The following is a 26,529-nucleotide window of genomic DNA, read 5'->3' on the forward strand; positions in this document are numbered from 1 at the left end:
TCACCAATTTCAGCAAACGCAAAAACCCACCACACAACTCACAACTGCAGATCTGTCTGTGAGAAGACCTACAAGCTGCACCACATATAGATTCTTCAAGGGTGTGAAAAAATGTCTTTTAAGGTCACGGTTCAATTTAAAATGAAGTAAGTGAACTTTCTAGTCCCATTATGCGTCATCTCTTCTCCATTTTGAATATTATATTGAGAGTAATGCTTGTAAAGAAAGGTAAGTGATGTCAATTCTCAAAAGCACTGAACAGACAAAAAAGTGACTGTAAAACAGTTTGATTCAATGATGCGGAAACAGGAGACAGTATGACTCAGAGAAGAAGAAGATGCTTGGGAAAAAAAAAAAAAAAAGAGAGCACCAGAAGTAAATGTGACGATAGCAGAGTCTTTTCCAGAAGAGCATGAAAACTGAATTTGGTGACTTGGAATGCTCGAGCATCAAGAAGGACTGAAGACCACACGAGACGTTCTAGTGAAGGATGAGGCAGAAGTGGGCAGAAGAGGAGGAGGAGGACAGTGTTCACAGGCGAGTCAGACTGTCATTACCGTTCTCCAGGTTCTCGTTGCTCTCGTAGCAGCCTGAGTCTCGTGGGGAATCCCCCATGAGGCCACGCCTGTCCAGGAGCAGCTTCTCCTGTGAGCCTCCAGACTGGCTGCTGCGCTCTGGGTCGCTGCTTCCTGCAAAGCACAACACCACCAACAGGGGGCAGACGGTCACATCGTATGATCTCAAAAGAAAACGCTGTATATGTTGTGTGTGGATTACTTCTGAAGACAGCAGGGGTGGACATAATAACAGATACTTCAAAATAACATTGTGTTTACTTTGTCATGCAGAACATTTTTTTTCATCTTTATAAACTCTGCAATATTTCTGTAAATATTATTACATTTGGCAGATGTTTTTGTATTTGTATTTGATTTGTATTTGAGAATATCCCTGTATCTCAGTAGTGCTAAGGTGAGATATAACACCCTGTCGATCACCTGACCCACCGTCATACTCTTGCAGCAGCTCCACAGCGGTGAGCAGCACAGCTCTGTGCTGGGAATCTCTAATGTTCAGCTCATCCAGGTCCTCCTCCTCTAGCAACTTGAATGTGTCCAGATCCTCATAGCCGTTAAAAAGGAAGGTGGGAAGATGCTCCTGTGGAGAGAGAAGGATGGGCGATGCACAAACAGATCAATAAAAATGTGTGAGGAATTCATTTGAGGTGTAGATGAATAAATAAGCATGTTAGAAGGTGTAACTTAATTTAACATTCAGTATTTTTCTTATAGTCTTCAAATTACAGATGTTCTGCAAAAAAGAAAATAATTGTATTTCCAAAATGTTGAGCTACTCCTTTTAACAGAGCTAAAAGCCATCAGTTATGATATTAAGTTTTTTCAGTACACAGAAATCTCAGTAATAATTTTGTTTATTAAAGATGAATCTATGCTATTGTTTGTGCCAAATAAAATTCCTCCATATGTGTGTGAGAGGGATTTTGATTACTTTGAGGTTGATGCGATCAAGCAGCTCCTCCACAGACGTGGGTTTGGGTTGCCGGGCCCTCCTCCTCCTGCGTGTCTTTTTAGGCTTCACCTCCTCTTCATTCAGGACATCCACATAAATGAACTTGAAGGTACCGACTTTGCCGTTGAGCATCCCCATCCATGTGCCCATCGGCGGCTTACTGATGATGTCAATGACGTCCCCGCTCTGAAAAAAAACAAAAAACCAGTGAGACTTGAGTTTCTTAGAAGATATCATCACTAGGTGTTGTGTGATTTATTGGGTTGTTACAGTGGCCAAACCTTCAGTTTGAGCGAGTCAGTGTCATAGGGACTGGGGGTGAAGTCAGTATGAACTAGAGCACGTCCACAGAAGGGGCCGCGGTAAGGCAGCTCATCCTCTTCCCCGTCCTCAGACTTCACACTTTCTCTGTTGCTGTTGGAGGAGTCAGTGGTGCCCACTGTCTGACCACCTACACAAACCACAACAGAACAATGAGCCGCTTCAAAACCACAAGTCTCCGCGGGTCTCTTGGTATTTGAGAATATTTTTGACGTCTTTGACTCTGACAGAAGTGCCAGATGTTACACAGTTTTACACAGAAAGTTTAGACTACCTAAAGCGATTTATTGTCTTTGAAACATTTGTCTGATAAACACCACACATCTGGTGTTCCAGGGCCAAGTTCAAACAAACACAAGAGCTTTACTTGCAAGTACACCCAGATCTGGCATGCGCGCGCGCACACATACACACACACACACACACACACACACACACACACACACAGACACACACACACACACACACACACACACACAGACACACACACACACACACACTGTAAACACACAGACTTACTCATGGAACTTTGTCCGCTGAGGGAACTCCTCAGGCTTTCTACAGACCCTCCTGGCTTCAGTTTGGGTTTCTCGAGAGAGTCTGAGTCTATCTGAGGCGAGTGAGGGCAGCTGGACATGCGGTCTGGGCTTGACTGAAGAAGAAAAGAATTATTACGTGTCACAACAACTTTACAACATTACTATTTGCACAATCCACAACAGTAAGACTGATAGATGCTTCTGTAATGTGGTGTAATATACTGACTGTACATACCTGTTCAGAGAGAGAACAGTGGTATCTCTTGGATATGTGTTTTCTCATCGTTTCCCTCACAGACTTGACTTTTTTGCCCAGAGAGATACGTGATGTCGGTGGAGACTTAACAGCATCTCTCACACCACCATCTCCATCTTTGTTCTAAATTACATTCAGAAAAGCAGAAAGAAAATGTGGCAAATAAACAAAACAATTTTAATGATTTGTTTTGATTCCGTCTGTGGAAATTCAGGATGTATGACTGTAACTTACAGTGTTATCGTTGTCAGAGACGAGCGCGTGCACTGAGCGGTTGGTCAAGTCAAATCCTCCAAAGCTACAAGCTCTCTGTGAAAAAACAAAAAAACAAACAAAATCATAGCATCAGGACATTCATGAACAGATATGCAGGGATTTAATTAAAGTTGGGGGTTTCCTTCCTGAATTGGCTGAGTTTTTAAACCATGTTAGCCACTATCTGCAGAAAAGCTCCTTAAAGGGCACCTTTGTATTATTTTCAACTATTTTCTATACTAATCATTTGGTCAAAAAAAAGAAAGCAGTGAAAAATATCCATCAACTGTCTTGTTTTTAAAACCTATAATACTTCAAATTACTGTCACATAAGACAATGAAAAGCAGTAAATGCTCATAACTGAAAAGAAACACCTTGACCTATAAAATGATGCAATTATGCACAAAATGAAAAATATAATAATATAAGCAAATATTGAAAAATAAGCATGTAAATATCAGTCCAGGATGGTCAAGAAATGTATCAAATTAGTCAATTGCACATTGAACTAAAAGCAAGTGTCTAACCTACATCTCATATTGAGTTTGCCTTCATTTACATTTAAGTGGCATCAGTGCACGTGGTGGAGCAGTGCATGCTGGGCGGTTTGGTTTATAGACTACTGACTCACACCAGTTGTGTTAGGAATTGATGTGGTGACTGCAGAATAAAAGGGATAGGAGAGGGTTTAATATGTGTGATGTATGATCAGTCTGTGTTATGACTGAGGCATTTTGGGACACAAACCTCCCGTGCGTGAGACCATCAGTGAGAAATGTTCCAGGTGGAAGCTTTAAAGTTACTTCAACCTAAAGGTAGACTCTATTTCAAAGTAGCCAATTAAAAAGAGCCATTTTTTGTTGGCTAATTGAAGGGGTTGAGGTATGGGCACTAACAGGAACACTTACTAACACTGGAGGTCAAAAGATGTATTAATTATATACAGAACAGTAGCATTAACAATGCACAACTTGCCAAACAATGGTCCTTATGCAAAGGCTTCTCTGTACTCACCCCGTGGTGGCTGAGTGGGTTGAGCACACGGTGACGGAGCTCTCCATCAGTCACTGAACGAGCGATTTTGGGCTCCTCCTCATTGCAACCCTCCGTTTCAGAAAACGAGGAGCCACTGCCTTCACCTGCCTCCCTCACTTCCCGTGTTACATTTGCCTCCTGATGAACAGGGCTCTCATTGGACTTGCTGAAAGCCTGGAAGATTTTCTGGCTGCTGCAGGTGTCCAGGCTGCTAGAGGAGGGGGAGGTGGTCAGGCTGTCAGAGTCCCTGTCGTATACGAGCTGCTCCTGCAGAGATGAAGCCAGGGAGTCCATGGGGCAAACTGCAGGCTTCTTCAGCACACCCGAGTACAGGGAGGTGCTGGCATCTCCGCAGAGAAGACTGTCCATGTTAAGGCTCTCTGGGCAGGTCACAAGAGGGGAATGGAGAGATTTACATGTAATAAAATACTGAGAGACCAAATAAATTGTAACAGAATCAGAAAAGTATCAGAAAAAAGCATGAAGCAACAGCATATCCTTAAAATATAGACACAGACTCTACAACTAGTGAAAACACATGGTAAATACTGTTATTACAGTACATGTGCCGGGTCAAACTGTAATTAGATCCAGCACAATTACTGATATTTTCTCTAGACTCACATTGTACCAAGTGCATCATTTCCTCCTAATGCAGAGTATGTTCTTACTGTAAACACCTGTTGGTGTTTGAATCTTTGCCTGATAGACAGCAAAATATCCATGGACCTAACCTGCATAAAAACTGAAACTTCTCTCACACTTCTCATCAAGTAACATCACACAGAGTCTGATTGTGCTTTTAGTACCGTCTGCTCCAGGCCTCTTGGACTCATCAATTCTGATCAGCTTCTTCTTCACCTTCCGGGTCGAGTTGACCAGTTTATGGAGTCTCCTGAATGTAACGGATTCTTCCTGTTCATTGTCTGACAGCTCGCAGGGCTGATAGGAGAGACAAGAAAGAATTTTATTTATGGGAAACATTTCATCTGACTACAGAGCTTTGTAGTTATGGTAGAATAACACTGTGGGTCTGTTCCAGTTATAAAGCCTTATATTTGGGATGTGAAAAGACACTTTTGCTCTGTATAATCTGATGTAGAAGCTCACATATTTCAAGGTACCCTCTGTTCTCCATTTCTAGTAACTTGTATGAGATCAAAAAGGCATGTAAGCTGTGTACTTGCTGCAGATGCTGCTGCAGGTACCTGCTGAGCCTGCTGTGGAAAGTACGTGTAGCCTAATAGAAAACTGTGGTAGGAAACCACAGTGATGACAATAAAGACCATGCAAACATCTGTGCAACATACTCTCCATCACAACAGACTAAAAAGGCTTTATATATACGTGGGAAAAAAAGAAATGCAAACTGCTTGGAAACCACCTTAACCATCATTTGAAGTGACAGTGAGCGAAAATATTTATGGTACATATGGTTCATTTTATCTTCTGACCAAAACATGAGCGGTGTGTATATCCCAAGATACACGTCAAACCAAAAAACGAAAGCTGATCATCAGTTAAAAATAAACAATTTACAAGAAACGACAAACAAAAAGAAACTTATTGTAAGAATATATAGCTCATAAATAACAGTGACAACAGGGGAGGAGGTAACACACATCACACAGAAAGAGAAAGTGACCGGAGAACACACACAGAGCAGAGAGAAATAGTCAGGCCATCCAGACAAATCTAAAAAATGTGCCCTGAACCTGAGCCCCCTAATCACCCCACCCGTGCATAAAAGAGCTGCGACCTGCATAACAGGGCCCTGTGCTGAATCCACCCGCACACTACAGCACAATAGGGGGTTAGCGCTTTGACAGCAATGAATAGAAGTCCGCCCAGTGCCCTGCAGTTGGGAGAGTGCCCTGAGCTGCAGGGCTTTAGAGGGGCCCCGGTTCATCGCCAGGACAGGGACAGAGGGAAAGAGAGAGGCGCTGTCAACAGCTCAGCAGCCTTGGCACTGGTAGATCAGAGTCCCTCATGCACAGCACACTGCCTGAAGTCGTGATCCAGCATTAAAAAGCAACTAAGGTGCCCTCAAACTGGGAGCTTTAAGAGACTTACGTTGCAGGTGAATGACTCATTTGTGGTGAGGCTGGAGGGATCGGTCCACTCTGTGGGATCCGACCTGCATGTCTGTCTGTTTTGTATCTCAAACTCCCTCAGCTGCAAAAAAAGATGAACCTGTTAGCACATGATGTAGCGCTACAATTCTTTATCTATCATCCGCCAGCTGATGTGCTATTTATCTTTATACAGCTAGAACATATAAACAGATTCAAAATATATTAAAACAACATCATGTTTTGCCCATATGTCTACAGTGGGGTCCAAAAGTCTGACGCCGCTTTCCCGATGTGAGAGTGGTCTCAGGTCAGGGAGTCAGGTCGTGACAAAGCAGAAAGGCACAGCAGCTGTAACTTCAACACGACAGCAGCGACAGGTAGGAGGTGGAGACTTCGTACCCGTGCCAAGGCTTCCTCTATTGAGATCATATTCTCCTTCACCATCATCATCAGCTGGATACGCTCTTCGTCACTCATGGTAATTTCACTGGCCACAAACCCAACGTCATCACCTGTCAGGTAAAAATTAGAAATGTCAGCCGACAGAATAAAACAACAACGGACTGCTCTCACAAGGTTTATTATGGTCACAAGAGAAAATATGTCAATGACTACAACAGGTTTTTGTGTTTTTAACTCAACATACCTTTTGAAATCTGACGCGTCACCCCTTTCTGCGACTTTCTGAAACTCTGCCAAAAAGACTTGCTCTTTCTCTTCCCATCCAATTTGCCTACACAATAAAATAATTCAGTTTAGTTTAGTGCAGAGAAAAAATACAACATCTAAACCACCCACAAAATTCTCAGGGCAGGAAAACAATAACAGATATGTTATGTCGTAATTTACCATGTTTTCAAAAGCATACAAGTGTAAAGGTAATATTTAGTATTTAAAAGGAGTCCCTCCACATTATAATTGGCATTATCAAAGAAAAATATCCTTTCAATACACACACACAAAAACATTACTTTTAAAGTGGTTCATTTGTAGGTTTAGTCTTGTGTAAAATAGCTTGAGAATGTCACATCAATCAGATTCTGCTTATAATAAAGCATGTAATATATTATAAGATTAATATAAAATTTTTATCTTACCTCCTGATGATCCATCATCAGAGCTGGATTTGTGCACAGGAAACCTGAAAATCAAATCAAAATATTGACTTTGTTTGAAGAGATCAAATTAGGAAGCAAATCCCTGAACAGACCAGTACCTGTTTTCCAAAGTTATTTTCTTCATTTTCCCTGCTATCCCACCATCTCCCTCAACATGACTCTCTATCCTCTACACTTGCGTCAGATTGAAAAAAATAAAAAAATACAAAATAAAAATCACAAAAGCGCACTGTCCCTCATGACAGTAGCATCATAGTAAAAGCAAATCAAAGTAGTCAAACAGATGAAAAAGACTGGCTGCTCTTGGCTGATGAACAGAGGTCAGTGCTCTACGGCCATTGCAGGAACAATAGAGCCTTTTCATGTCCATTTGGGGTTTTGCAGCAACAGCAGCCGCTAACGTGGCCTCTGCATTCTCTGCACACTTTCACCCTCCCTCTTTCTGTCTGTCCGTCTGTCTGTCTGTCTCTCTGGACTGTTTGTTGTGTATAACCGTCTGTCTCTTACAGTCTCTCTCTAAGCTCACAGTTGTTGCTGCTGCAGGATCGTCTACAGCCGAAGTGTAGGTTCCTCCCTGACTACAGAAACATGAAACACCTGGACAACTTAAAATTAAATGAGTTTTTGCACATATTTTCCCTGAATAGATGCGGTTTGGCATCTTGTCATAAGAACCTGGTAACCTGTCTAAAAATCCTATTTATTACTCTGGTGTCACCAAAGAACAGTAACTGCATATATTCTATTGTTTGAAATGGCAGGGTGAGAGTTTAACAATATCTGTTAATACTGCCAAACCTGTCAAACACATATTGGTTTTATCTTCAGAAGGCCATGCAGCAGTTGAAAATAAACCCAATTTTTATATCACACTGCATTTATATCCCAAGGCCAGCAAAACACTATGATATTCAAACTATGGATCATATTCAGGGATACTGAGTGAAACAGAGCTCTGTCTTCTGTCTTCTAGGTTCTACAGAAAAAAAAAATATGTGGGAGAAGTAAATATTTGAAATATTTTGGCATCGAAATTGATCATTTCAAATCAAATTTACTCGTGTAACGTGATCCCACTTACCACAGTAAGTAATGACATTAAGACACCCCACATCCTATGATGAGAACAAGATAACTTTCCCAAAAAGAATATGTGAATATGTGAATAAACAGATTTAAATCTTAATTTCACTGGAGACTTGAAAAAAATACAACCTTAAACTTGTCAGATATCAATTTAAAAAAATAAGCACTCAGATATCTTAATGTAAAAATAATGGAGTTGTTACTGATACTGGTAACATCAGCTTCCTCCAGCAGTATGTATTGGTCCCACTAGGGGGAAGTGTAAGTTTCCTGTGAATCCTGTTTGAATACAGTTGTTAGTTTCAGAGGGAGATTTGTCTCTTGTGTTTGTGTCTAAGTTCTGAAGACAGGCCTGTTCACAATAATAAAATCAAGGATATTGCTCAATTTTCAACGGCCTGTCTTTTTAACAAGCTTAATCAACTCAATATGATGCTTTATCATTAGTCATCACCTAATTTCTTTCATCTTATTCAGCTTTCCAATGACAAAATATGACTAATCTTCGAAATCCTTCAAAAGACACAATGCAGGGAAGGAAGGAAGTTGAGAGGTGACACAGAAATGCTCCAGAAATGTGACTGGAGGGCACAAGGAAGCAGAGGAAACACCCACGTCCACAGGGCGACAGAGGAGAAATCATAGTTCAAACGTGATATGACTTAAATAAATAATACGCATGTTATCTGTGAGGCCACAACACAACACATCATCTGGACAAAACAATAGTCCAACATATTGTAGCAGTAAATATTTTAGTATTTACTGCTGCTAGTATCTAGAATAATGTGTTGGTGCTCTTGAAGATGCTTCTCCCCAGTGCTTCCCCTAGTCATGGATTCTGTGCCTTTTTCTAGTCCAACTTTCTTTAAAAAAAAAAACAAACAAGTTAGTGGGATGTTTTTACCTCCTCTCTATCTCTGGAGTGGATGTGGCACTGCTGAGCCCAAGGGATTCCTTAAGGAGATGAAAAAAGTGTGAATATAAATACATACAGAATTTTTAATCATGGTATTTTCCTTCAAAGTACAAACAAAATAGTTTAACTAGACTGAATCAACTGCAGTTAGGGGTTGACAAAAGAGGAATTTCAGGAACTTGTTTATTTGTAATTTGTTGCATTTTAAAAAAAACAAAACAAATCTTGTCACTTGGTGGCAACAACACGCAGTCAGTCTCAGGGTCAGCTCTCTGTATCACAGTTAGTGAAATGCTAACTTTTTAGTCTTGTGTTTCAGTTTTGCTCTTGATAGTCATGACAAGGCAATTCCTCGGCTCTTATCAGCCTGTCTGCTGACGCACAGAGGAGGAAGTTCCTTTCTCCTGGGGTCTGACACACCGAGAGCTGGACACTCACCTGGATCTGAGAGCGGAGCTGCACAGATGTGGCCACTGAGTCAACCTTTCCCTGAAACACACAGGCAGGGGAAGTGGAGGAGTAAATTATAGTGTCATCATAACACAGAAATAGAAATGATGTTCAGCTCAGTGAATCAGCCAGCCCACATTATGGAATAACACCGGTTAACAATTATGTGTACCTGGTTATGATCTCTGCAATTGCTGAGTGCCCGACAGGTGTCTGAACTTCAGTGAATTTATTTATGCCACAGCAGATACAAGGTGAAGGAATAGTTCAACATATCAGGAAATACAATCTTAGATGAGAAAATGAATACATCTTTCATTTCTGCCTGCTAAATATGTACCTACAGCCATTAGCTGGTTAGCTTAGCTTTGTATAAAGACTGGAAACAGGGGGAAACTGCTTGCCTGGATAAAGAAGTTATAACAAGCTAATTAGTGATTTGTTGGTAAGAGGATTCTGTCACCTTCTGCCAGACTCAGGCTAGCTGTTTCTCCCTGTTTCCAGTCTTCATGCTAAGCTAAGTTCTCTCTTCATACTGAATAAACAGCTGTAAGAGTGGTATTAATCTTCTCATCTAACTCAAATAAGCCTGTTTCCCAAAATGTCAAACCAGCCCTTTAAAACAAAGTGTGGCAACGCAGCAAGATGACAGCAGAAAGAACATCAATTATTTAGTGCTGAGATATTAGATTTTTTTGATGACAAAGAAAAAGACTGATAAGACTGTTTACCATCTCTGCATCATGCACTACTTTGCGTTTCCGTAGCTCCTCCATTCTTTCACACACGTCACTGAGGGAGGTGCCGTAATACTGAGAGTACTCCTGAGCCAGGTCATCAAGATTCCCCACCGAGCCATCCTGCAAAAGATAACAAGCATTATTCAAACACACACACACACACACACACACAGATATTAGCACAGGCCACAAGAGGAAAACGACACCCCACGGATGTTGAGCAAGATGCCAAACAGCAGGCAAACACCCTAAATACTGACCACTGTCATGATAAGCCATTGTTTCAAGCTTTAGTACGATGAGCAGCAGCGCAAACAGCCAGGAAACACTGAGATAAAGCACCAGGAGTGTAAAAGCATCAGAGACGTCCAGCTGTGATATTGCCTCTGTCTTCACCACTTTGTTGTCTTCCTGCCCACTGACCCCTTCCACCTCCTCAGGCCTACTCAGACCTGACCCCCCGGCCAGAGGAAGCACAGTGTGACCCAGCCGCGACTCTCACTCAGCTCTCCTAGAATAATCAGGAGTCGGCTCAAGAGGCCACGGTTCAGTCTACGGTAAATCTAAAGAGGCAGAGTCACTCAGTCAGACGGGTCTTTGTCTTGACTCCTCGATGTATGTTCTTTTAGTTTCCTACCATTGTGCGAGCTGAAGTTACGTGCTTTTTGCCGTGTGGGAAGATGAAAAAAAGATAAATCATTTCAGAGATTTTTTTGCTGAATTTCATGACCTAGTGACCTTTAAGACCAGAATTAACACATAAGTTTCCTTGTCAGGAGAATGGCCCTAGTTCTAGACTAAAGAGACATTTCAAACCAGATAACTCAAACTGTCCGTCAGTTAACACTTTGTCCGCCAGCCATGTGCTGCTGAGCAGGTAGTGTACAGAGCTCTTTCACTGGTAACGCCTGCCTACTGTTTCTGGAGATGATGCTTTGAGGGCAGTAACAGTGAACCAAAACAAGTGGAGCTGCGGGCCGCAAAACCACGCCACTGTCACTAAGAGCAACGCTCTGTTAATATAAAGCTTTTGATCACAACTACTTTTAAGAAGCAATCCAATCCCTTATCCAAAATTAAGTTGTGTTAAGCCTCTTTTTTATTATCTTGGATTGAATCCTCCCCATAAAGTTTCAGGCCCAGTAAATATTTATTTCACCATTTTGAATATGTTTAACTGACCTTTGATCCTATAATAAAGTCATATGAGCATTTTCAAAAGCTGTACTAGAGCTGGATTAGATTGGGGAAAAGACCATGTAAATTATCCAAATGAATATAAAATGACAAATTCTCAATTTTTTCTCCATTTAACCTAAAATGTATTTATAACAATTCCACATGTACTGTAGTTTTTAAGGATAAAGCCTGTGAATTATTATTTTTTTTTAAATTTATGATCGACAACATATTTCTTTCTCTTTCATATGTATGTATCTGTTGATTTGCGTAGCAAGTTGCAGCATACAATTACTCTTACAGGGATAAAGGAAGTAAATGAAGCAGAAAATAAATGAAGCTGAACGGAACTGAACTGAACTGGATTGAATTAGGTTGCCTGTTTTATTATTATTTTCTGGTGCTGTGTGAGTGAATAAACACATTATCATACACAAAGAACCAAAGACAACATGACCAATAAAATATACAAAGATTGTATTATGGGTAATACAACATGTATGACGACAGTTCCTCATCATGCTTGATCATGAGTTAAGACTGGACAGATGAACACAAGCTGTGTCTGATCTTCAGTAATAGCCACTCATTATGTCCATAAACCGTTTCAATGCATTATTATTATTATCATTATGTTTCAGTTATGCCATACCCTGAAGGTATGCAAATGTGCCTGCTGAAAACAGTCATCTGCAGTGAAAACTAATACTGTGGGCTCACTTGTCTCGTGGCATGATAGACTGTGACTAGCTCAACTGTCCAGCAAAGAGAACCATTCATTTGGTAAATGACATGCCCCCGGGTCGAAAAAGGCCTGAAAAGCTGGCTGCTTTTCATACAGTCAAGAAATGAGGCTGAGGCCGACTGAGAGGCTCTGGACTGTGCCTGGCTGCAGCAGCTCACGCCTCATGCAGCCGCTGATCCACATAAACAGCCTATTGTGACACAGCCACATGATATTGCATTGCCCTAAGTGCTTATTGGACACGGTGCGTGTATATATCCCCGTTACAGATGAATGTAAACACTGCTTAGGCATATGGAAAACAAACTGACCTAGATATTAAATCAAATAAACGATACGAGTTCCACTCTCATGCCAAGTCTTCTTACAGAATGGTACTTTTGGGAAAATATTCCAGTGTGCTGTCTCTAAATTAATGGTCTCTAAGCCAAAACTGCAGCATGAGACATCAACCACAGAGGCTTGAAGAGGAGAGTGTGGTGTCACATTTCTCAGGCGCTGAGCATCTCATAGGCAGACAAAAGATCCACGTGCCCCAAGGGCCTAAAGTGTCTAATGAGTGTTTTTACAGTTTCTCTGTCCTGTTTCACCCTTTTAGGCAACCAAACCTGGGTCACAAAGTATCTGCAAATTACTTGTATGGCTTTAATTTGCTATGAACCAGAGTTGTTTTAGGTAGTTCTGGCTTCAGATGTCAATACTAAGAGTATCAGAGAGTTCAGGCAATTAAAGACCATAGAGAATAGTTTTCTCCTCTCTGATAATAAATGTCCAAACACAATAAACTTTAAGTCAGCTCCATTTTTGGCCGACAGTCAGATTGTCAGTAACTGTATTCCACAGAATAGCACATCTGGACTGATGTAGCAGAGCAGCATATTTGCCAAAGAGGGCTCAGTAAAACTAAATCCACTGAAATGTATATATGTTCATTTCCCAGTTGATGTCCTTATTTCAGAAAGGAGTATCCCACGTTCAATACTAGGAAGCCACATCAAACACATAACACCTTGGCATTCATCTGTCAAGCAATCCTGTAACTTCATTTAAATGACACTGCATGTTATTAACATGTTAAAAACGTCATTGACTTTGCCAAGAAAGACTACTGTGGATGTCTTAAACAGAGTATTGACTTTGATCACATGAGAACAAGCACTCACTTGTTCAAACATTTTCTTCTAAATGAAATTCTTCATTAAAAGACTAAAACAGCAATCAAGCCCACAGGAAAAGCTGAAGATGCACTCATGAAGTTGTCTTTTGAAACCAAGTTATATACATTGAAACTTCCCCCAATGAATCTTCAGAAAACTACCAGCTCTAACCATAGGACCACATTCCAGCAAAAACATAAAAATACACTCACCACAAACAGGGATCTGGCTGCCAACAGTAGCTCCCCAGCACTAGCTGCTCTTCAGTTCCTCTACACTGCTCTAAGTGAAGGGCTTCGTTTTGAAACTTTACTCAGTGAGTGGAGGACAAGGACATCCTGAAGTGAATGGGAGGGGTGTCTGGCCCGCATAAATCATAGGGAGTTTGGTTGAGGGGAGGTTGGGGGGAGTTGCAACCGCACATGACGCTGGTGCTGCTGGGTGGGGCTGCTGTATTCTCTCCAGCTGCGGCTCACAGGGACTGGCTGACTCACATGTTCAAATAAACCACCACCTCTTAATGTATGAGAGTTTGCCTGCATGTTTATGTCTGCAAGAGGGTTAAAGTGATGTGTCAGGCCAGTGTTGGATGTATAAGAAATGTTGAATATTGACCAGTTATGTCTCCCTCTGCTGATATGGAGGTTTCTCTCTAAACACAGTCTTAAAGAAGTCTGTAAAGTTTTTTTAATGAATTATCAATTTAAATTTTTATTATTTTTTTAATCTGATTTTATTAAATGTTTAAAATTGTCAATTTTATTGATACAAACGAACGAGAAGCAACTCGTAAAAAAACATTGCTCCATAGTACTACTAGTCAAAACTCCACAGGTTGCCTTTAAAGTTTCCCTACCATTGAATACTTGTGGAGGGTCATCCTGCTTGATGGAACTGCTAAGCTAAAGGAATCTTATTAGTTTGGCACTTTAAACACTTTAAGCCCCCAAAATAATAACAATAATTATAATAAAGTTTATTTATATGGCAATTAACAAAACCAGAGATTACCATGTAGAATAATAATAAAAAAAGAACACATTCATGTTTGAGGAGCTCAGACTGTGGAGATCTGTGAGACTAGCCCCATACCAACTTGAACAAAGTGTCGGTATGGGGCCAGTAATGCAGCAATGTAGTCTGGGGCCGGGGTGCAAAGTGCTTTAAAGGTAACAAGTAAAATCTTAAAATGAGTTCTGAAGCAAACTGGCAGGCAGTGTAAGAACATTAAGGGAAGTGATATGAACAGTTTCTTAGTTTGTGGATTTTTTTCCAATTTATGCCCAAAAGCTCTTAAAAATCAGCCAAGTTGCCCTTTGGGTCTTTATCAAAGATAACATGCCCTGGTGAGTCTATTCATCATATAGGCAAAAAAACCCCTTGGCAAACTAAAAAAAAGCATCCTGTTGAACAGACATTATGCCCTGTGACTCAGAACCCTAACACTTGCAGCCTCTGCACCAGCAGGTGGCAGCAAATAGTTACTCTACATCAACATCATCAGTTTCTTACTGATGAGTCAATGATAGAGGGCTGTAGTACAAGTGGAACTGGACATATTAAAGTGGAAACTAAATATTTCCTTTCAATCTAAACAAAGTGCAGTGATGACAAGAAATCCTCTGTGTACTAAGAAACTACTTAATGCTATCAACTTGCAACCATGACTTGCAGAGGAAGTAAACAGATCTAATGGATGCAACAATAGGATTTTCCTCCTCTGTTCAGCGCTGTAGTGTTTTTACATAAAACACAAAGGCATCTTTACATATCCTGAAGGCATAAGCAAGCATGAGGGTGGTGACCTCATTTGCTTATAGTATTAGTCAATGAGATTAAGTGCGGAGAAAATAAGCCTCAGCATCTTCATCTATTCGTGACTCCACTGCCTCTAATCTTCATCTTTAGAAACTGACCACTGACTCCAGAGCAGCGAGCAGCAGCAGCAGGAGGTAACAATACCAGTGTCAGATCTGCGGCAGGAGGCGGCAGATTATGCTGAGCTGCAGATGGATGGTGGAGATGGTGGAGATGGTGGAGGGGTGCGTTGTGCGCACTTGTGCCAAAGGGCCGATGCAGCTGATGCCAGAAAGGGCAGTTTTCCGCCTGGCTTCACAGCGGCGGTTTGCGCGTCACCTCGGAGCACAGGGGGAGCGCCCGGAGATGGACGCCATTCCTCCGTGTCAGCCAGCTCCTTCACTACCATCATCATCATCATCATCATCATCATCAAGTCTCCTGTGCTGACCTGGGGCACCTGATCATCTGAGCTTTGATCCCTGTTGAGATAACTCACAATTCATGTGTCTGTGGAGAGACTGGAGCATATCGGTGGCCACAGTGTCACACCACATGGAAAATTTTCTATTTATACATATATATATTTATTTATATATATTTAGTCCAACCTTTATATTGCATGTTACAGTTTACCCACTGAGGTTTTGTATGTGTTTCTTACAGTCATTTTCTGAAACCAGGGAGAGACTTGAAATATTTCACCTGAAGTTTAACCAGGAAGATCACTGAAACTGAAATTACACGTTACACATTACATTTCACGTGCCCTTTGTACTACAGTAAGGACACTAAGAATTTATATTTTCATCTTTGTGGATAACACTGACTAATATTATATTCACAGTACATATTAGTTATATTATTTTTCACATTATGCTTGATTATATATATTATTCATACATACTAATAATAATGTATATAATAGATATTCCAAATTTATTACTACTATGACAGTCTGTATCTGCACTAATTATTTTGCACATCACATATATATATTAAAATACAGCGGTGAGAAAATGCTGTGTGTTATTGAAAGCGCTCTGGGTGAGAGCACTGTATATTTCATGTATCAGAAAATAAAAAAGAGGCAGTCTTCCTTTTAGCTTGATAATAATATATTTTTTTAAATTCTCAAACTGGCTCTGAAGTGTTTTCATAAGCAGATGTCGTACAGAAATTTCTAAGCTCATGCAATTTAAATGTTGTAGAATCAGGAGTTTCACATGACAGCAGTGATATGTACTGTATTATAACTGAAAAATCGTGTGATTCTGAGAACGACTGCTGTTCCGGAGCACCCATGGGCCCAGTGCGGATTGACAGCCCCGGGGCTCCCTGAAGAGAAAAAAGAGGATCAGTGGAAGAGCTTAACCATTCATGTCTGAGTGGTAAGTGGATTGTGACAAGTCCCAAATGAGAGTTTGATGAGAAGGGTTGCGCTGTGACATGCAAGGTGTCAGTCACGGATACACACGCTGCATATAGAATACCTGGTCTTGTTTGAACTGTGTTGGCGAGGTCTGCAATACACAGCCCTGCTTCCACTTTTCATCCTGTCAGTCACTGAGCAAATATCTCTCACTGCTGACAGAGACAAAAGGCCTGCTTTGGTGCGTAGGAGATTTCTAATGCTCTCATTCTGAATGGGACACAGACAGAGCTGAATGACTACAAACTGATTTTTCACATTAGAAGATGGTACATGGTACCCTGATAGTTAGCAACACTTACTCCAAACCAGTGGATCATTTTTGTAAAAGTTGCATGACAAAAATGGAGGCAGTTTTCCAAAAAGCAAATCAAAAAACTAGAACGTTGTTTTGCTGTGCAGCAATAAAATGAAGATCATGCCACTAAGGGAAATCAGCCAGGTGTCCAGATTAAAAAAGGACACGGGTGAGACCCCAAAGAAGATTAAGAGGGCAGACAGAAGGCACAGAACAAACCTTTTGTCTACAGCACTAAATTTTGCAAATCTGATGGGGGTTTTAAACACTAGCAGAACACACATCCCAGATTTAGATGCAGGAAACTTCAGTCTCCAAAAATCCCTAAGCTCAACAATTCACATTTGGAAATATGTATAATCTATTATTGCAATAGCACCCTGTGGATTGTGCTGGATCTAAACTTGTTTTGAAGCAGCTTCGGGATTGTCCCTATTCCTTGGGGAATGTTTAATTCAGCAGTTCAGAGATCAAATGCAGAATCATTCCCTTTAAATTTTAGTTAAATTACATGCATGGAAATCCTGTGTGCATTAAATCCCCTCTGGATGGCAGTGTGTTTTTATAGTGGGGGTGGCCTGCAGATTGTTCCCATTCCTCAGAGCATGTTTAATTCAGTGGCGCTGAAAACAAATACGAAGACCTCCCCTTTAAAATTCAACACAATTCACACCCACAAATACCATGTGTATTCAGATTTGCAAAGGGTTCTGTGAACGGTTCTGGGTTCGTAGCAAAGCAGCCTGTGGATTGTTCGTATTCCCTGGACCATATTTAATTCAGAGGTGCTGAAATCATTTCATTCGCCCCTCACCCCTATGCTCGGGTAATTACCCTTCTATGACAGTGCTGCGAGCCCCCCCTGCCCCACCCCACCCCCTCTGTATTATGAGTGTGGCTGCTCACCCCTCACAAGACCACAACATCCACTGATCCTCCTGTGAGATACAAAGCAGGAGTCAAGGGCAGCTGTCAATCATGCAACGTAAGACCATAGGGCCCCCTGAATGAGGTCATTCTACATGGTGTGAAAAACAAGTGAATTGCTCCAATCAGGAAAGAAAATACCCTGTGGACATTTCTCTTTTGAAACTTTCTGTGGGAAAAACATGCTAAGGAGACATTCACTTGACTTGGAAAAACAGCGTGACACAGTGCGCAGCAATATGTTAGAAAAAAGAAAAGACCCCTGAACTGAGAAGTGAATGATGTTTAAAAGTTAACAATGATGTCTCATGAATAGATTTAATTCAAACTGGTGTCTGCATTTGCTCTTCATTCAGACAGAGTGGTACAGCAGCCTGCAGGCAGCAGCCTGTTTTTTTTTTTTAACCTAGCAGTGACACATGTTGTTCCACAGACACTGACTGACACTTCTTAGGACACAACCAAAATTCACTAGTAAGGGAATTACTGAGATCTTACTAAGATGTTTTCTAAGATGTTTCTGGCTACACTTTCTCCTGTTGTGTAGTCAGAGCCAGACTTGCCAGTTGGCTCTCCCCTCCGGATCCCCTCTGATCTGAATCTCTGAGAACCGGATCTTAACACTGCGATGATGTACTTCAAACATTCAGAAGAGCATGCTCACTGGTTTAACATGCCCCTTTTGACAACCACAGACATCCCAACAGAGCTGATGACAACATCTCCTGTCCAATTCAATTTGCCCCCCCTCCCTTCTAAACTCAGATGTTCCGTCTCCTCCTCTGTCATTCCAAGGACATCCACCTTACAGCCACTACATCCATTAATGGATGCTAACTGCAGCTAGCCAAGCGTGCGCTGACATCATAAGAATTGCATGAGGATCTATAGTGAAACTGAAAACTCGCTAGAAAATAGTTTAACATCCAAGAGAGGTCTCGCTTTAAGTGTTTGACATCTCTACTACGACAGACGAGATTCTTGATCTGCTTATAGTAATTTAGCTATTAATTCCTTGATTTCTTAAGGCTCGAATATTCCTCTCAGTACTCCACATGGCAATCAGTAGTAAAATGCGGATATATAATTAATCTTCTCAATTATTTTTCACTCTAAAATGAATTCCACAAGGAAAAAAAAAAAAAAACATTTCTTCAAGACACAACGCTTCAAATGTCAATAAATATACACATTCACTAATTGGAATTGATCTCTTGCTCAGTATCTGGCCCTTTCTTAAGGCTGACATCTGGCCAAGGGTTGTAACATCCTCACAGCCACATTTTCCAATCAATGTGCCACATTAAAGTTTCATGTCAATTAAAAATGGTGTTCAGTTGTAAAGCACTGCAGCGGTTTTGTACAGGGTGTTAAAATTGTACTTACAGCTGGTGTTTAAGCAGGAGAACACGTGTTGGGACTGTAACAATAAAATATGCCCTTGTTCTGTTAAAAAATTACTTAGAGGGATTTCATTACAATTTATCATCAAATAAAGACATAATTGTCTTAATGTTCAATGTGGTATCTCTACTTTACAGTTTATAGTAAATTCTCAGTCACTCACTGCGCAGACACCTTTATCACAGAGTAAAATGACAGTGAAATGCTCTGTACTGAACTTTTTTTCCTGCGGTCCATTTAGATCTGTCATATTGTAAAAATATCATACAAACTTTAATAATGCAGAATGCTTAAACCATATTAAGTCAAGCATAAGCACTCAGGAATAAAAAATTAAATGATTAAATTCATGCATTATAAACCATTTCCATGCAGTAGTCTACACAATTCACACAACACATACTGTGGTTCCTAAATGCAATGCAAGTCAACTAAAACAATAAATGAGTATTCCCCTATGGTTAATATAAGATCTAATAAAAAGCAATTATCTGTATCAATATCTGAACGACAATGTAAGACAGACTTAAATGCTCAAATAAAATAATGCACTGTGGTGTTCATACAGTGGCTTAGTTATGCTGCTAACCAAACACTGATCACCATGAGTAATTTCTTCAGATAATTTACCTACCTATTTACACGTGCAAAACTGCTGAGATTTGTCAGTTCAGATGGATTTATTTCTTTTTAGGTCAGGTAATTGTGGAACAGCCTTGTTCTGATCGAAAGCTCATCCAAATCTGGCCCTCGCCTTCTCAGAGGAATGTCAAGCTTCGATGGCCTATGGATTCTTTTCTTGATTGAAAATCTCTACCTCTTGCTGCAGCTCTGTCATCACATGCAATCCCTTTTGTTAAAATCACCATCTCCCGTCTCCATGCTGCCTCTGTCTTTTGCTCTCCTTATTCATAACCCTTACTTTTCTTATCTCTTTTGTCCCACTTTCCTGTCCTTTGTTTGTCTTTATCTCCCCCCCTTTGGGCCTAATGTCTTTTCTCCATTATTTCCTCAGTACTGTCACCCAGTCTCCCTATCACTTCAGACTACAGTCGGATGCCCCCATTTGCTTCATGATGCATGAAAAGAGGCATTATACTGTATTATGCTACAAATCCCTTTCTAGGAGGTTCTATAATAAGACCATGCATTTGGATATTGAATGTAGATAATAAAAATAGATGATTCACACACTGACGTACTGTGGTTCAGTGAAAGCCTTTCTTCTCCAGAGGTGAAATAAAGGCCATGACAAGGTGAGGAAGAAATGAGACAAGGCAGTAAGGAGGAGAAATGTTAAGTGGTAATAGAGTTTTAGAGTCTATATTGATGGGAATAAAAATATATATATTTATATCTTGAACTGAATAAAATAAATGTATATAATAATACAGCAGCAGAACCAAAGCATCAACTACAGCTAAGCAATGTTTTTATTGAATTATTAGTTGATGTGAGACAAACACCAGGTCACGATGGTGTATTATAAAGTATTCTGAAATGTGTTCATTGATTAAGTGATTTTTTAAATAGCTGCCAATTAATTTTCTGTCAATCAACTACTCCATTAATTGTTGCAATGCAATACTGAAACCGTTTTTATCCACTTCCAAAAAATTGAATGGATATGTTGTAGATAAAAGAACGTATCCAAAAGTTGCCACATAGTCAGCCATCTGGCAAAAATGTTTGGAGCCAGTTAAAAAACATAAAGTCATATATACTATTATTTCCAGTAATATTTCTAGAATGTAATCTAACAATCAGCTGGCAGACAAAAGCTTGTTTACATGCAGACTCAGCTGTGGTTCTGTGGTCCTGTCTGCTGCATTTGGCAGTGTAATTACGTGTGGAGAGATCTGGATGACCCTGGCGGTTGAGTCAGTTTGTTTACTACTGAAACTATCCATCCACTGACGACATACTGCTCATACTAGCGCTGTCATCCTCCACACAGAAATACAATGGGTGCAAATATGGGAAATTATTTTTTCATATATTCAGGACTGACATACATTCATGTGTGTCATTTTTTGGCATACACTATATACATTTAAATAAATTCATTTGATTGAATGTGGTAACAATATAAAACACTAATTATTACTAATTGCTGTGATCATTTTTATGGTATCAGTAAGTGGAGAATTAATATTGACATATTTCCAAATGAGAAACAAATTGTGTTTTTATCTTGTGTTTGTTTTTCTTACTATATGAACAGTCCAATAGGAAGGTCAACTGCCAACTTTGGTGACAGCAGGGGTCATGGGAGAAATTTTTATTTTCTCTGCCCATCCTGCAGAGCTAGCAGATACAATACCTCTCATACAGCTTCCTGTCATTCCTCACAGAAATGCTCATTCTGCATTTCTTTGTAGCTTCCCTATCACAACTATCACCAGAACACTCACATCCTCAGTTTTATGTTCCCTTTGTACAAACAGGTAGACAGTTAATATGAAGCGAAAGCCATCAGAGGGATGCAGAAGCTGTTTGTCAGATACCACACATTTTCCATGTGCGCAGTGGAAAATATTCATGTCATGGTTATCTGTTGGTATTTTACAAAGGTTACCTGACTTAAACTGAGAGCTGACTCTAAACAAAAGATACAGCTTAATGTTTTCTTCTGCCTGTGTGTGTATGTGTGTGTGTGTGTGTGTGTGTGTGTGTGTGTGTGTGTGTGTTTGTGTTTGGAGGAGCAACCAAATTCCAGCTCAACACCCTGATCAGAAAGTCAGTAATGTCTCCCCTCTCTAGCAAAAACTGTATCTTTTTAAAGTTAGAAAAGTCAATACTGCAGTATTGGTTTTCTAATAACAGCCCAGCTGAGCACATTTTATTTCCTTCTAGTCGTTCATCCATGTAATTTCACTTAAGCAGCTGAGGCTATGTGGAAAGGCTGGCTAATTATTGATGTGACTCAGGCCAAAGCAGGGAGGCAATCCAAAAAACAGGTCAAAAAAAGACCCAGCAGCTATTAGAACTAACACAACTGCGTGTAGCCTCTACAGGTATATGTGAGCAGCTGTTTATATGGCACACTATCAGTGTTCCAGCAAAACAAAATTAAATTCATGTGTAAACTAAACAATGTTACTCGGGGTGTATTTATTCCCATCTATCTCTTTCATAAATTGGTCATCAAGGTTAACCCTTTATGGGGAAAAGTTGATTTTTAGAATAACAGATGTTTCCAAATAATTCATTAAATTTGTAAGTACATTTGTTATTTGCTGTAATACACTAACTTGATATACTAGTCAGAAAAGCTTGAAACTAAAATTAAGATGGTAACTTATTCTACAAAACATTTAAGGCATTCTGCTGTTTCCAGAGAGATGATATAGAAAGTAATCATGCTTCCAGGTTGAAAAAAAAAAATCACATCAAAGACATGGAAAATGGTCAAATATATGAGTTGTTTCTGTGTAAGTGGATTTCCACAGTTATTTGAAATCTGGAAAGTATGTGTAACACTGACACAGATGTCAGATTTGCCAGAGAAGCTGAAAATAACTTGCACTGCTCACTATCCACTGGGCATCATTATCTCATACACTGAAGGTGAGCACCACAGATGTTAACTTAAAGGCCATAGAGAGTGTAACTGATTTCATCAGTTGAACAGTCAGTGATCATCTCAAGGGGGACTGAGTCACTGCGTTGTATATAAGTCGATGTAAGATTGTTGTTAGAACAGCAGATTGAGTGTAATTACATATTTATAGACAGAATAAAAGTCAAACCCAGTCATGATCAAAGATCTGTATGAAAACTGCAAGAGGACATCCGCTGGAACAATTTTCAGCAGTGACAAACACCTTCCTTTGGGAAAATCTGCATGAAGGGGGCAAAATTAAAATCCGGTCCGGTGATCACAAAAATATTTGGCAAACAGCTGAGATTTCGTTATTATTCATGCTCAGGTGTTTTGAAGCCTGCTAGTATGAAAAAGGAAAACAAAAGCCTTAACATTAAAGCAGTCCTGCATATTTATATTTCAATAATATCAAGTCAGTCTAGTAATACATCTTTTAAATTAAGTTTACTGGTATTATATAGTATTGTCCTGTATGTATATCTGTAAGGTCATTTTGGATGCTTTTTAATCATATTACATTTAACCGACAGGTTTTAACAGTGAAGGCAGGCTCAATAACAGAAACACTACAGTGTATAACATATTTTGTTGGGATCACTGTTCTCCTTTCCATGCAAAACACAGAAAACACATGATGGACATCAGACATGTTTTTTAGAGGAAAAAAACAAATAATGTCCCTTCCAGGAAGTTACCAAAGGGATGTCAGCACAGATCTACTAACGTCCTCCAGCTGCAATCACATGGTGAAGAGAATAAGAGAATAGACAGCTCCGACTTACACAAGAACTATAAGAAGACAGAAAACATCAGACTAAAGCTGCTTCAGATAAATTCTACACCCACTGGCAAATGATGTTGGATATGAGATTTACATCTCACTTCAGATGCTCAGGATGCATAGTATAGTTAATATTTTTTTTCATATGTTCATCATTTTAGATATGAGCATTGACTCGATTTTCTATTAATAACATTGTGGTTTCTCAACATTTCACTCCATACATGATGTTATAAATATAAAAGCACAGTAGGTCTGAATAAAATCTTCATGGATACACTGTAGTTGCTGTAAATCATACATGAGGTTAATTTTCTGTTTCTCTATCTTCTCCAAATAAGAAAAGGAAGCAGATCATTAAGAACAAAACCATTTATATAGCATAACAAAAACTCCCTGTTGTATCCAATATGTAAAACTGGAGAAGAGCCATAAATACGTCATTTTTACAGAACTAATGTGATAATAGATGAACACAGTCACGTTTCTCATATAGACTTTATTGGCCACCATGGAGACCATTATGTGATTAATGTCTAATAGGTGTTCGAGAAAACTGCTTGAATAATAGATACAGTGCGTCAGATTAGGACATAACCTTGGCAATGATATTAAGATGAGGAAGGCAAAGCAATCAGTATATGTAGGTAAGACACTGACCAATCCCAACTGGGAAAACGGGAGTGAAACTCAGTAACTAAAATGAAAATATTTTTTTCAACAAAGAGCCTTTAAATACCTATTTGCTCTCAACCGTGGTCACAGACACCCAATAAAGGGAATTAATATCCAGTGTCAACGCCAAGACTCCTTACAAGTAAACCATCATAACTCTTTCTATGAAAAAATCCACAGTGGGAAGTTGCAATAAAAAGCCAAGCTATGATGAGCCAAGCCAAAAGTCAAGCCAAGAAGCTATCTTTTACTTCACAAATTTATATCCATGATTGAACCTGTGTGGGTCTGTCTGTGTCTCATGTCATCCATGTAAAATGTCTTGCACTTTGAATCAATTTTTCTGCAAGGATGACTCCAGAGAGAAACTTTAAAAAGCTGAAAGCTAAATGTCAGCGGCTCTGACCTCTCCCTTGTTTACTCTGCTGCCAATGCTTTTTACAAGCTGATTTGTGGAACCTATCTTAGATTCCATTTCATTAAGAAAGACTTGTACAAGTTCACCTCATCCAAGATTCAGCTATGTGACTGAGTGATAAAGATCCACAGGCAGCTGAGTAACATGTCCAGACACTTAAACGCATTAAAATGAAACATAACAGCACGGTGAGTGATAAATATTCAAGACAGTGAATTTGAGCCACAAATAGATGCAGCCTGCCTGCAGGCAGACACTGCTTCATGAGGTGCAGACAAGACTTCTTCTAGGAATCTCTGCAAACTCATGTCATGCGACGCAGTTGAGGAATCACAAACGTCGAACGTCGAGCATGGTGTCAAAACCAAAAATTAACACAGTAATATTCTACATGTTTACTGTGTCTAATACTTTCTTCTAATTGCTAAGTGTGAAGTTTTTCTTCTGGTTTCCCATCAAAATTATGACCACAAACATCTGCTGCAGTCAAAGTCTGAGTAATGAATTCAGAAATAATCAAACTAGTGTGACGAGTCACAATTTGTCTAAATAAATTGCATGTGAATTATGTTTACATGTGATGTGCATAATTATAGATGAAAAAAATCATCTTTGTTGACGACTTTAGCTTCAGAAGTAGCAGTCCCTGCCACTGGAAGTGATTTCAGTGATGTATATTGGATCTGTCTGGGTTAAGTGGCTTTATTTATGTTCATTTAGTATAACATATGTGATATATAATATAATAGAATGTTTTTCAGCACTGTTGACACTTCTCTCCAAAGGCATGGCCCTATCCCGGCCCTGTGGATAAACCCCATCCATCTGTTACACCACAGAGATTAAAACAAATGCTAACTGTTTGCCAACAATACTTTACCCAACAACACTGAGCTGAGCATAGTGTTTAATGAAATTTTTTTTTTTTTTTTAATGCTGTATTTAACAAGGGCCCTCACTCAGCCATTGTTGAATGCTGTTACAGGACATTTTCCAAATCAAAGTGACATTTTAGGACCAAGGAGAGGACAATATGTTCACCTCCAAACCACGCCACCATCCACAACCTTTTCACTGAACTTAAAATTGAAATGCCACCAAAAGCTTGGAATGGTTCAAAACTGTGACATAATAACTATGTGACATTTAAAAAACTTCTTGCAAGATGTAAACTGTCCACTTGGATGATAGTCAAAAAGAGGTATGCAGCAGGCCGAAACCCAAGTTCTTAATGAGTCAGATCTCTCCATTTCTAAATATGTTATTTTAATATTCATTAGATGCACAGCTGGAGGCACTACTACTCTCACTAGTGAGTCACCCACTAGAACCCACCAGATATGGGGCCAGAGGTCCTGGCACTGTAGTACATTGGCCTCATTGTGCCATATGGAATATTTTTTAGCTTGTCTGCACTAATCCCAGTGAAAGCCAAGCATGCGCCAGCAGACATGTCAAAATTTTGAAACCTGCTAGTGCAAAGGTGAACCTCAGGCTTCAGTATCTACCACAGCTGTCATGTCTGGGTGGATGACTGTGAGAGCCTGCAGATGAGCGGGCAGCGAGACAGGCCTGGGTTAGATATGAATGCAATAGCTAATGGGCCTTCTGTCAGTCTGCCAGATCAGACTCCATAAGGTACCTAACCAACAGTTACACACTCCACCCACAGGGTGTCATTGAGCTAATGACTACTCAAAATACACTGGTCAAACTGTAGATGAATGGCAGCTGTGGTAGTAGAACAATTCAATGCAGTTTAGAATATTTTGGCACCACAGGTG

The 26,529-nt window shown here is 39.9% G+C and overlaps 1 protein-coding gene across 3 annotated transcripts in view; it reads right to left on the minus strand.

Moving 5' to 3' along the window:
• Positions 1–26,529, minus strand: part of sash1b (SAM and SH3 domain containing 1b) — a 45,312-nt gene that overhangs the window by 2,089 nt on the left and 16,694 nt on the right. The window contains exons 1-17 of one of the 3 annotated variants that reach the window (XM_056393705.1): positions 13,619–13,755; positions 10,317–10,445; positions 9,574–9,624; positions 9,124–9,173; positions 7,110–7,153; positions 6,659–6,745; positions 6,412–6,524; positions 6,011–6,112; positions 4,747–4,879; positions 3,917–4,317; positions 2,881–2,955; positions 2,626–2,769; positions 2,371–2,503; positions 1,812–1,981; positions 1,510–1,716; positions 1,008–1,158; positions 558–689 (exon numbers count right to left, since the gene is read on the minus strand). In XM_056393705.1, the coding sequence (XP_056249680.1) occupies positions 558–689; positions 1,008–1,158; positions 1,510–1,716; positions 1,812–1,981; positions 2,371–2,503; positions 2,626–2,769; positions 2,881–2,955; positions 3,917–4,317; positions 4,747–4,879; positions 6,011–6,112; positions 6,412–6,524; positions 6,659–6,745; positions 7,110–7,153; positions 9,124–9,173; positions 9,574–9,624; positions 10,317–10,361 (2,038 nt within the window). In that variant the 5' untranslated portion in view covers positions 10,362–10,445; positions 13,619–13,755. Of the gene's footprint in view, positions 1–557; positions 690–1,007; positions 1,159–1,509; positions 1,717–1,811; positions 1,982–2,370; positions 2,504–2,625; positions 2,770–2,880; positions 2,956–3,916; positions 4,318–4,746; positions 4,880–6,010; positions 6,113–6,411; positions 6,525–6,658; positions 6,746–7,109; positions 7,154–7,228; positions 7,507–9,123; positions 9,174–9,573; positions 9,625–10,316; positions 10,446–13,618; positions 13,756–26,529 lie in introns of those variants that run through there. The other 2 variants (XM_056393704.1, XM_056393706.1) reach the window with 2 other exon arrangements.

This window comes from Seriola aureovittata, chromosome 13 (genome assembly GCF_021018895.1).
Source record: "Seriola aureovittata isolate HTS-2021-v1 ecotype China chromosome 13, ASM2101889v1, whole genome shotgun sequence".
Lineage (NCBI taxonomy): Eukaryota > Metazoa > Chordata > Actinopteri > Carangiformes > Carangidae > Seriola > Seriola aureovittata.